The sequence below is a fragment of the Pyrus communis genome, chromosome 12 (assembly GCF_963583255.1).
Source record: "Pyrus communis chromosome 12, drPyrComm1.1, whole genome shotgun sequence".
NCBI classification, from domain to species: Eukaryota; Viridiplantae; Streptophyta; class Magnoliopsida; order Rosales; family Rosaceae; genus Pyrus; species Pyrus communis.
The window spans coordinates 20,333,484-20,346,470 of NC_084814.1; the positions used below are offsets into that span (position 1 = coordinate 20,333,484).

Here is a 12,987-nt window from a genome sequence, read left to right on the forward strand (position 1 = left end):
ACCATTTTCCTTCCTCTTTCAAAAATCTATCCTTCAATTTTTTGAATAATTTTGAAATGGCCTCTTCTGCAATGAAAGGTAGGGCTTGGACCCGAAAAGAAGATGAAGCTCTTTGCAAGGCTTATAGATGGGTGTCGGAAGATAGTGTAAGGGGGAATTGTCAAACAAATGACGGTGTTTGGACTCGTGTGTCCAAAAAATACTTAGAATTCTATGAAGGCACCACTCCAGTGAATATTCGAAACCACAAGAGTTGTTCTTCAAGATGAAAGAAACATCTTCAGCCAAGTTTGAACAAATGGCATCAAGCATTGTTAGCAGCCGCAAGTAGACATGAAAGCGGCGCTAATTACTACGACGAAGTAAATGTTTTCACAATTTATTTTAAATATTTAATTATATTACATTTAATTTCATAAATTAATTTCCTTTAATTTTTTTCTAGGTACGCCAAGCGGAGGAATTGTATATGGAGAGCAGCTCAAAACCCTTTCAGTTTCACAGTTGTTGGGAAATTTGTAAAGGGTGGGTGTTATTTGAAGATCCGCCAAAGAGAGCTCCTACGCTGGTGTTCGAAACTGCATCCTCAACTGTAGATATGGATGAAAATGGAATTTAAATTTAAGTTGTTTTAGTTTTTAAATTTAATTTGTCGTTTTTAAATTTAAGTTGATTATGGATATTAAATTTAAGTTGTTTTAGTTTTTAAATTTAAGTTAATGTTGTTTTCGAATTTAATTTGTAGTTTTTAAATTTAATTTGTCGTTTTTAAATTTTAGTTGTAATTTTTAAATTTAAGTTGTTTTTTTAAATTTAAGTTGTTGTAGTTTTTAAATTTAAATAATAAATTATGTTTGGCCATTTGGCCCTCGATTGGAGACGATTTTTTGTGGTAGGGCTAAAACAAGCCCTCTGGCCCTCGGTTGGAGACAGAGGCAAATATGGCCATGTACTGTTAATTAAAATATTAATATCTTGGAGAATCTTGGAGGGCCAGAGGGCTAAAACGAGCCCTCTGACCAGCCATCGGTTGGAGATGGCCTAATTGGTGTAGTAATGGGACCCACACAATAAAATAATTAAAAATTATTTGACATCACATTTTCTCACACTACCTCCAAATGAGATTTCAAATCCTAAGTGAAATGTCATGCAATCAAATTTTAAGGTAGAAATAAGCTCCAACCGATATGTCAATCCTATGTGGATTAACATATGAGTTTTCAAATGTCAATCCATATAGGATTAACATATCGGTTGGAGCTTGCTCCTACTTTCAAATTTAATCATATGACATTTCACTTAGAATTTGACATCTCATTTGGAGATAGTCTTAGTTATCTCATACCTTTACTTTTTAGATATTCGAGGAATATAACGGGTATGAGATGTACTTACTTTTTTATTTCTTGTTTTTCAGTAAACACATGAATAAAAATACAGAATCTTTTAGTTACCAATTCTTAAAAAACTTTTAGCTAAAATATCATGATTTTAGTATAGGTACCAATGAAAAATTCAACCACAACAATTCTATAAGTACTATCATAACTCAAAATAATTACATGATTGTCACTCAATTCTTTCGGCCAACCAACCTTTTCCTACAATCGGTTAATCAAATTTTTCTGCAATCGGCCATTCAAAATTTTCATTCTTAAAGGTCATTGTCCAACATTGACCTTCAAAAAAACATGTTTCGTAATGAATTTTTTCATATGTTCTCTAATTTTGGTGTGTATATATCTAAAACAATAATAAACTCACACAACAAAACATAATTGAAGCTTAAAAGTTGCACATATTGCTTTTTTTAAGCCATTGTTGAACTTGAAATTTTCCAGCAATTGGAAAAAAGTTTTGGCCACAATGAAGGTGGCTGTCGACAATTTATGGCACTAGGACCGGCACTGGTAGCACGTGGATCTTGTGCAATGGAAAAAATATAAATGTTTATATGCTTAGAAGTGTATTTGCCCACAATTTGTGGCTGTTATTTGAATGTACAAAACTAGAACACTTGTTAGTACACTATTTTACGTACGTAGATTCTACGTAGAATAGTAACGCATCTGTTCTGTGTGTCTAAATAACTTTATTGATTGCAGAATATATGTTTCGTTCTCATGGCAAGCAGCATGAAAAACATGTTTATTGACTATTACTTTATTTTTAGCGCTGTCAGTATGAGCGACGGAAAAGCCAAACTTTCCAAGTCGAAGGGTCTAAGTCTTCATCATTTTCTCGGTCCTAACTGCCATCAGAAAATTGGGTAAGAGTAAGACCTTACATTATTCAATCCAAACAACCAATGTGTGCATGCATATCCTTTTTTCTCGTTGAATTAAAGGTGGAAGGTCGGCACATACATACACCATTTTGTAAGTTCGAATATTCATGCAAGTATAATCTCTTGTAATAAATATAATCTCATTTGATGTATGATAAATTTTGTGAACAGATCGTAACAGTACCATGTGATGTTGTCAACTCATTTATGTAATAATACGTATTTACTTTAATAATATTAAGTATTTTTATGCTAATTTTGGTCGAGGTGAGATTCTATGTGTTGAAGTTGAGATGTTTTATTGAGCTGCAACTTGGATGGAATAATGGAAATAAGAAAATGATGGTGAAATTGGATCTCCAATTTCACTACAATTGATTTTAAATGCAAAAGTGGATAATCATCCTTTAGAAAGTTTAGTACTGAATTATCGTGTCTTTATGCACGTCTTGTGAAATTCGTCATATTTATAGTGAAAAGAATTTTGTTAGTGATGATTTGGTTTGTTTGGGTTTGTCATGCAGTTTGGGTCCAATTTTTTTGAGCAAGCTCTTTCTTCTTGTTATCAGTTGCTAGTTGCAGTTATAGTTGATGTCTTGTAGTCTCATGATATTCTTATGTAATCTTTCATAATTTTCAACAAAAAAAACAAAAAAATAATCACACTCATACTATAAGACGTAACGGTATTACGATTTTATGGAAAAAAAAAAAATCATGACAGTCAAAACCCTAATACGATGTCTATATCTGCCCCCATCGATTCATTACATATTTCATACTCTAGCCCATGGTCGTGCAAGTTGCAAACTGAGAGTCGTGAAAGTTTCACAACCTTTTATAAAAAATATATATACGTGTCTTATCTTTTCTCTTGTAATTAAACATGGAAGTTGTCACATGCATAAACCATTGTTTAAGTCTCAAATTTTCATGCAAATATTAGTTGTTAGGGATTATTATATAATGTAGGAGGCATTTTTCTAGACTTTTTGCAATATTGTTATGTAGTATTATTAATCTAGCACTAGTACAAAAATATATTTGCACGATGGCAACTTGAGTGACGCAGTAAATTTTGTCGCGCAAAGTATGTTTGCGCGATACTAAACATCAAACGTTGCGCAAAACTGTTTGAGTGACGCAGGTGCACCTATGTCGCGCAAAACAGTTTTGTGCGACGCCAATCGTTGTCGCGTAAAGTGTCGTCACACAAAGTATAGTTGTTTATTTTATATACGTACTTTTATTATTATTTTATTTTAGAAATAAACTAATTACGTCACTCGTACAAATAACACATGGCGGTATTACCTAAGGTGCAAGTTGGAATAGTATTTTTATTCTGAAAATTTGAAATGGGGAAAATTCAATTGCATTTAATTAGAGATTTCGACAATTCTGAATTCCCGGTTTAAAAAATTTCCAAGTGTTTCAAACTTATTTCGTTAAAATAATTATGAAATATTTTGATGTTTAATGTTAATTATTTTCTAAAGTGATGTAATTTGTAATTAACTTTTGTATTTTAATGTTAGTTGTGGATACATTTCGTTCATGGTTTTCATATTAATCATACACTTGTGTATAAAAAAAAAGTATAAACATACTATAGTATACCACGAAATTTAATGAATTTATACATAAGCATATACATAATTATAATACTTGTGTTCTCCCATAGAAAAACCTACTTGTCCTCCCTACTTACAATTAACGAATCTTTACCATCTGAGCATCATAATCGGAATAGTTCATGCTTTCTATCATCATTTAAAGATAATATATGCAAAATAATAATTCAATTTGGAGACCTTTTCGCCATTTATATGCATAAAACAAAGAAACAGTTCTTCATAAGAATGCTGTTTGTTACTTCCGATTCGATTCTTTCAAAAATCACTCTAATATTACCGGCTCATGCACTCAAAACTTTTCATCAGAGTCAAGGCCCTAATACGATGTCTCCATCTGCCCCCATCTTTATCTTGATTACACATTTCATACCCTAGGGCATGATGGTGCAAGTTGTGAGGTGGGAAAGTTTTGCAAACCAAGTTATTAACGTGGATACATATATATTTCACCTCGGTGGGGACATGAACGAAAATTGAATACCAAAAATAGTAAAAAAATTCCAAACCTCTACAGTTTGGTTATCGAAATGAGGATTTGGATAAGGCGTGAAGATGTGGATCTGTTGGTGGAATACAACTCTTGCCCATTTCAAAACAGTTTGGTGGAAACTGAGTGCTGCGTTGCCGCCATTTGCCACAAGCATGCATTCACCTTTGACATTTCAGATATTAACAATTTAACAATTGTATCTCTTTAGGCCTTATCGTTTATTTATTTATTCAGATTTATAATCATTTTGTTTAACTCAATCATAATCTAGACACAAGGAGCTAAATCAATGGTTAATTAATTAATTAATTAAAACCCCCATGATGTAAAGCAGTCGCAATGTAGGTGCTTTGGTCCAGGACAAAATTATACCACTAAACTAATCTGGAAAGGAGGCTATTAGGCTAACTGCATGTTCAAACACTTGGCTTAATCTTTTGCCTATTAGGTTAAGGTGGCAATGTCATCAATCAATTTAAGCTTTTTAAGGTAGTTGCGACGTCGTTTAATGGATTACATATGGCTAATGCTAAAGACCTCAAATAATTAGAACCAGTTAGTTGGCTATATACATGCATCATTACTGAAGCCTCGTGAGAAAGTAGACTTAGATCTTTTCAATTTTGGGGTCCGGCCATAGTTTTGTTACGCTAACGCTAAGTGACAAATTTGTTAATCAAAATTATTTGTACCATATTACCGACCAAAACCTTGTCCACATCTTTTAATTAGGTGTGCGATGGCTCATCTAGGTGACATATTTTATACTCGGTTAATGTTAGGAAGACTAATTATTTAGACCAAATTATGTAAATCATATGACGTGGTTGTTGATGATTGGATTATTACTTAAGTACTGATTAACGTGCTTATTTTCTATTGGTGATACATAACATGATTTGCAAATTTGGTCTAAAATTTGATCTACCTACACATTACTCTTTATATTTTTATGTGTAGTATGAACTCGATTGTATGCATTACGATATTAGATATCGATTTAACTTTAAGTAGAGAAAGGATACGTTTGTCATTCCATTGTGGCGTCATTATGTAAAATTCATATTGTGAAAAATCTCTACATTTATGACGATTTTACGTAAGTATATGATGTACATACGATATTATGTGTGAAACTTGAGTAATGCTATATATATCACATTTTACTAAAATTTCTCGCGAAAAGGAAACTTGGGCGACAATTAATAATTTCATTTGATAGAGAAAGATATAGAACTTAGAAGTCAGCCATGATTAATCTCAGTTGATGAAGAAAGTTATTGTTTTAACGATTAAATCAATAGAAAATGTCGACATTAACTTGTTCATCATCCATGCGATGCAATTATATACGTGGTTGCGTTGCGTGCTGCATAAACATCTAAATAATGTCCATCTTCTTCTGCAAGTTATCCCAATCCGATGACTAGCTGCTTAATTAATATATGAAGACCTCACTTGAGTCTCCAACGACAGTACTAATATATAAATCTATACACAAGAACACATACTAATTAACTAACAACGGTACTTTCGGAGCAACTATAATACGATTAAATATTTGTTTTAATATTTTTCATCGTCTCCAGCCCAGAAAAACATAATGAGAAGTGAGAACCCACGTTTCAAAAGAGACAGATATACCCACAGATATTTATATCATATATATATATATTAATATTAATTAGGAGGAGTTAATTACTAATTAGCCATAACAACAAGCAAAGTTGCATCATCAGGGGTTAATAATTTTTTAGATAACTTCTAGAGCATGGTCGGTCATCTGTTCTTGTTTTATATTCCCATGATTGTTTTCTCAAATACCTGGGCAAGTAAATGATGCAAATTTCTGAGTGTCATAGATTTCGCTTATTGACTTCGCAACTCAAGAGGGAATGACAGTGACTGACTGATGTAAGGTTCCCCACATCTTAAATTAACAATTTTGTGTGCTTATGAGAATTTGAGATAGAAGGATAAACCACTCTTTAAAATCGATATGGATATATATGAAAGGGATTTATTAAGTCATTGTATGTCATGCATAAATTTTTTATTGGCATAATACTTCATTATTAAGCATGTCATTTAGCGGTTAATCCGTTTTATATAAGCTGTTCTATTCAAAAGCAGTGTACAAGTTTGTTGAGAGAATTTACAAGTGATTATAACTCATGTTGAGGGGCATAATCACAACACCAAGTGCTTCTTCACATGCATGCATATTGAGTGAAAAAGACTCAATGATAAATTTAAACCCTAAATTATTTGTAAAACAATGCTCATTGTTGAAGGATTCCCAAATCTATCCAAACAAATTTTAGAGACCCATTTATCTGCAACTTTTGTGCAACAATAATTTCACTACTAAACGAAGAATATATGCAGTGAAACTTCACTACTTGATTGGCATTCATTCTTGTAATGATACATGGATGGTGCTGTTGCTTCTCTTGCCGCGGCATGCTAAGGCCGAAAAGCTCGGCTGCTACCTTCCGAACTGACACAAAATCTGTGCGATCGATCGATTGATTTAGTGTTGGCTAAGGTTTTTAGGTCATCAAATGTGGATTGTGATCAATTGTGAAGCTAGAACCCTAGGAGTGCACCTTCCTTTTTGTGCACGCTAAGGGCACATATATATGAATAATACCATGATATGTGGTACGCTATCGGTTTTATCATGAGCTTTACTGTTGCTATTGCAGCTATAAGGTTGCATTCCTGACAAATGACAACAGCTTGCTTGTCTGCTTTTGGTCAAAGCCAAAAACTACAAAATGATAACCTTGTAAATACCACACACTACATACCATACACACACACACACACACGTTATACGTAAGATCGAATACATCTAAATTGATGAAGAACATGGGATTCATCATAGTAAAAGTTGTATATGAGTTGCGTTTGGTGTTGTCCTAAATGGGAAGAAATAAAATTAGAATAGATTCATAGTTCAGTTCCAATCGTATCTCAATCACGAACAGATACCATCATACCTAGGATTGAATTAGTCCAAGTTCATGAAAGCTTTTACTTGGTTCAGTGCACCAAAGAATATGTTCCTACTTCCCATCAATTTTTCTTTAGGATTAAAATGGTCCTAGAATTCTAGAGAGAGGACAAAATGGAAACTGAAAGGTGTGGGAAGTTGTACAAGACCACAACTTAGACCCACTAAAACATGGAAATATATGGTTGACAAAAAATTGGGTGGTGGCTGTTGGGGTGGCGTATCAAACTGTATGATTGATAATTCCATCTGAAATTTCGCCAGCAGGAACAAAAGTCGGGATGCACAATTGCACACAATATTACAATAAGTCGAAAGGTTTCCTTCACTTTAGGCTCCACCTTTACGTTACATACAAAGGGAAAATAATGGCTTTGATTCATGTAGTTTGGATGAAGTTATACTGTTGATATGACAATATTCTACATTAAGGGTGCGAAATTTAGGCTAACATGTACAATAAAACATCCATAATAATTAGATATCAAATTTATCATCAAACTGAATCGATCATAAAACCTCCCACTTCATAGGACGAGGAATATCACGAGCCATATTGCTATTGGCAACGAAGTTCAACTTTGACCTTATATCCCAATGGAATACACCACTAAATTGTCACAATTTAAGTCGTGTAGCTTGCTAATTTGACCAAGGATAATAATAGCTTAATTTCGTCAATCAACAAAAACGAAAGTGGAATTCCGTGCCAACACCCCAAAAGCGTGCTTTGCTGTCGTACATGAGCCCAAATTATAATTGGGCCGGCCTCAACTCGGCCCAACAACGCAAAAGGTAGCAAAGTTGGTTGTTGTTCCACTCTCAGTCTCACAGACTCACAGACCAGCTCCGGCGAAGTGGCAACAGTGACGGCAATTCCTTCGCTGCCAAATTCCAATTCCGCCAAGAAAAAAATAAATAAAAACAATTCGCAACGGTAAAGTGCATCGCATGTAAACGCTTCTCGCAAGGAAGGTAGCGATCCGAATAGGACCGAATTTAAGAGCCTTTTTGAGAGAGAGAGAGAGGGAGGAGAGAGAGAGAGAGAGGCAATGGAGGTGGAACTGAAGGAGATGCTGAACGATCTGGAATCGCTGAAGAGATCGCTGGCCGATCCTTCTCATCATGCTCCAATCGATAAGGTGAAATCTCACATTTCCGATTCGTTTGAGATACAGATGAGAATTTGTGAGAGCTTTTGGTTTGGATTTTACTGGTTTCGATCGAATTAGCTGCTTGATTTGGCTGAAACGGATCAGTTTTTTGTTTTATTAAATATTGTTAATTGTTCATGTGAAAATTCAGGTGCCGGTCGTTAATCTGTGATAATTTTCAGTAATATTTGCGCAATCATTTGATTAGGATTGCTTGTTTATTGGTTGCATGTTTTATTAGTTTAGTTTTATGGTGGTTGTTTGTTTCCTGAGAAATTAAGAGAAAGAAACAAGGATAATTGATTTTATCTTTGTTCAGCTTGAAGTTTAATTTATGAAAATTTAGTAAATTGTGAGTTTCAGCTCGCCGAATGCTGATAAGTTTAAAGGATGAGTTTAAAGTTTTGTAATTTTTTCTTGTAGAACTGACTTTTCTATTTGCTTCATGAAAAATGTAATTTGTAGCTACAATTGCGCGTAGAACGCCTTACGAGCCTTTCAAAGTCTGGACCTGTCCGGCGTTCAAAAGTGAAGGTAATTTTACGGTTTATCTACTATCATTGTCAAAATGTGTGATGATGATTGTATTGTTGGTTCATGCATTACATGTTTGTGTTGACAGGATATGAGCGCCGAGGTGGTAGATAGCAATCCTTACAGTAGGCTTATGGCACTTCAGAGGATGGGTATTGTGGAGAACTATGAAAGAATACGGGATTTCTCAGTTGCCATTGTTGTCTGTATTTATCTCCTCTTTAGTGTTCCTTCTGTTATTGTAGAACCAAATTTAATTTTGTTATATCAATGCCTGATTTCCTATTTGGTTTGTTTGCAGGGAGTAGGCGGTGTAGGAAGTGTAGCAGCTGAGATGCTTACAAGATGTGGTATTGGTCGCCTTTTGTTGTATGATTATGACAAAGTAGAGTTAGCTAACATGAATAGGTTATTCTTTCGACCAGAACAGGTATTGATACTTGTTTTTCTCATTCGTCATTCTTTGTTTTTGAATTGTCTTCACTAGTTTTGTCTCAGTCATGTCATTTTCTGCTTCAAAGGTTAGGTGCTGCGATCATCATTATAATTTCCAAGTACTTCATGATTAAAATTTTAATGTGATTTTTTTTTTTTTCCGTTTCAGAGTGGCATGACAAAAACAGATGCTGCTGTACAGACCCTTTCAGACATAAATCCCGATGTTATACTCGAGGTAATCATTTCTCATGATTTTTCTTCTACCTAATTTCATTATGTCTGTAAAATGCATCCAATCTTGAATTTCCATCTATAGTTTCTAGGCGTAGATGAGTGATTATATGTTGATGCTATTAGTACGGATCCTTGTATATTTAATTGTTCAAACATAGTGCCTATATTTTATAACCGTGCTGATCAACTTCTTTGTGTTTAGAGCTATACACTGAACATCACAACAGTGCAAGGTTTTGATACCTTTATGTCTAGTTTAAAAAATAAATCGTTTCGCCCAAATAAAGAAGGCACTGGAATAGACCTTGTGTTAAGCTGTGTTGATAATTATGAAGCAAGAATGGCTGTTAATCAGGTATGAGGTTATATAGTTAGTTGTCTTTGTTCCTTCTGCCTCCAAGAAAACTTTTGTCTAATTTCTTTCCCTGTCTGATACAGGCTTGCAATGAACTGAATCAGACATGGATGGAGTCTGGTAAGCAAAGTAGTTACTAATTGTAGTACCCTAAGCGTTAACTGAAGGTCCCATGGTGTGCAACATGCATTGACATTCATATTTGGTGAGATGTAATCAGGACCTAAGATACCCACATCTAGATCAGATATACAAGGCTGAAGTGCACAGTTGATCAGATGCATCTCAGTTGTAGATATATGTGCATGTATCATTTGTATGTATGAAATATATGGTACTCGCATTTGTTAGACATACAAACTTTATTCTGCATGTGTTTTTCTTAATCAAAGAGACATACAGGCTATATCTTGAAAAAAGAAAATTTTTGAAATACATATCTATACGAAATCTAGTTATAATTTACGTGGAAATTCACACGAAGAACATAAACTTTGACAGGTGTGTCTGAGGATGCCGTTTCAGGCCATATTCAGTTGCTGATTCCTGGTGAAACTGCATGTTTTGCATGTGCACCACCTTTGGTATGCTTGTTTTGTTTTTGTTTGAATTTTGATGATGTTGGAGGATTCTCAGTGAGAAATATGGAACATGAATGCTGGAAAAGTGATAACTTTTTTCTTCTTCTGTATCTCTTCCTTAGGTTGTAGCATCTGGAGTGGATGAACGTACACTTAAGCGTGAAGGGGTTTGTGCTGCATCTTTACCTACCACTATGGTAAGAAGGTTTCCCTTCCAATCTCTGGTGGCTGTCCCTTCTTGGGACTTTTGTCATTCAAACTTATTAGTGTTTGGGTTTGCACTGGTACTTTGCTTCAGATTTATGTTGTGGTACTATGGACAATTGTACAGCTGTTATTCATATAGCAATAGCAACTAACTTTCGTTTCATCTTACAGGGAGTTGTTGCTGGGCTTCTAGTCCAAAATACACTAAAATACTTGCTGAACTTTGGAAACGTCTCCCCATACTTGGTAAGTTGCATATTGCATTCTCTCTTGTTCTGCTTTTATTTGGCAAAAACATCTCAAAGGATTTAGTAAGTTCATAGATCTATATTTTTAACATTTAGCATCAAATGCTTCGTCACTGCTCCATGCTGATCCGCCTAAATTTTGATTTTCTTGGTTGCAGGGATATAATTCTCTTAAAGACTTCTTCCCAACCATGGAAATGAAGCCAAACCCTCAGTGTTCTAATTTTGCTTGTCTGGAACGGCAGGTAAAGAAACTAAGATCCAGCCTTGGGCACTGGAACTGAACCTAATGATTATTTAAACATCTGGTTAATTGGTTTGTCATTGACGCTGAGGCAATGTCTACCGTGCAGAAAGAATACTTGCTTGTAAAGCCAGCTAGGGATGCTGCAATTAAAGCAAAGATGGAAGCTGAAGCATCATCAGTTCCGGAATCTCCACTTCATCTTGATAATGAATGGGAAATAAGGTAATTCTACCAACAATGGAACGTTCTTCATATTTAGTAGTTAATGTTTCTTCATGTTAATACTTACGCACATCAGGGATGTTTCCTATGTTGCATATAAAAAGAATGACATGCATTTCGGAGGACTAGTTTCGTGGAAATGAAAACATACGTTCGGTTTGTGTTTGTTTGCAGTGTTGTTGATGATACCGAGCCGGAAAGTACAGATGCCAAAACTTCAGGTGATTTATCCTTTAATGTTTCAAGTTCTATTGATTTCACTCAAAACACTTTTCCACCTTTTAAAACTGAAATTATGTAGGGTTTTACAATTCCTTTTATATTTGATCTGTTTATGGGTTTCCAAATTTATGAATTCACCTGTCATCAGATGCACTTCCAGAAGGTCTTGTTCGCGAGCTCCCCAGTGCAGATGAGTTCCAAAAACCGCCAACTGAAGCTACAGAGGGTACTATCGACGACCTAGAAGATCTTCGAAAGCAACTTGAGGCCTTAAATTCTTGAATACATCGTAGACGTTCTTTTTTGATATGGTCCATCCCAATTATTGCTTTAGCAATCGAAATCGACCTGCAGCTTTCGTGGTTTTAAGGTTATGGTCACACCCAGAAGTGGGGTGTACATGAGATGGATAATACTAACTTCTCACACTTCAAAGACATGGAGGTTTCTTCATGTTACATTATCTGAAATTTCCGGTTAAATTCTCAAATTTATTCTCCTCGGACTTATGAATCATGTATGCCTGTTTGGTTTGTCCTTTTGGACTTTTTGCGTTGCCTAAATTCTCATAAACTTATGTCCGAACGGCTGCATACGACTTTAGAGAGTTTTTTTTTGTCAAACAATAGATGTTAGATTAGATGTTAACTTAGCTATTGATGGGGTTTGAATCTACACCGTCATGTAAGAGCTCAATACATTTTCATCATTGTGATAAGAGCCACTTGCACTTTAGAGCGAGTTGGAGACCACAGATGTGATGGGAAATTTTTTATGTATGAACCCCTCAAATATCGATGACGTTTGTGTCATCCCATAACCATGTGGTTCAAAGTTTTTGATTAAATTTCGACTAAAATCAAATTTCCTTGGTGACGACATATCGCTCAAATATCAACCATGTGTCAAGAGCTAATCATTTTAGCAACTAGGGGCTAAAATTAGATGATTAATTTCATCCAAAATGTTGTACTCAACTTGCAAAAATAAAAAGTATTTGGTGCACCTTACGTGCATACAATATTATATAATTCTATATGATATTATTAATAAAGGGGTTTTGGGAAGAAAATAAATATCAAAACGTATCGATGGGATCAATTTGCACA

The 12,987-nt window shown here is 34.7% G+C and overlaps 1 protein-coding gene across 2 annotated transcripts; it reads left to right on the plus strand.

The window, feature by feature from the left end:
* Positions 1 to 8,279: 8,279 nt before the first annotated feature.
* LOC137710623 (ubiquitin-like modifier-activating enzyme 5) lies at positions 8,280 to 12,423 on the plus strand. Of its 2 annotated transcripts, XM_068449696.1 has the most exons (14): positions 8,280 to 8,578; positions 9,056 to 9,124; positions 9,213 to 9,326; positions 9,426 to 9,554; positions 9,729 to 9,797; positions 9,999 to 10,151; positions 10,235 to 10,271; positions 10,653 to 10,735; positions 10,855 to 10,929; positions 11,111 to 11,185; positions 11,346 to 11,432; positions 11,541 to 11,656; positions 11,831 to 11,877; positions 12,027 to 12,423. In XM_068449696.1, the coding sequence occupies exons 1-14, from the start codon at positions 8,489 to 8,491 to the stop codon at positions 12,158 to 12,160; spliced, it is 1,278 nt and encodes a 425-aa protein (XP_068305797.1). In that variant the 5' UTR covers positions 8,280 to 8,488; the 3' UTR covers positions 12,161 to 12,423. The 2 variants fall into 2 exon arrangements, with proteins under 2 accessions (XP_068305797.1, XP_068305798.1); XM_068449697.1 differs by lacking the exon at positions 8,280 to 8,578 and having other exon boundaries at positions 9,213 to 9,330.
* Positions 12,424 to 12,987: the final 564 nt, after the last annotated feature.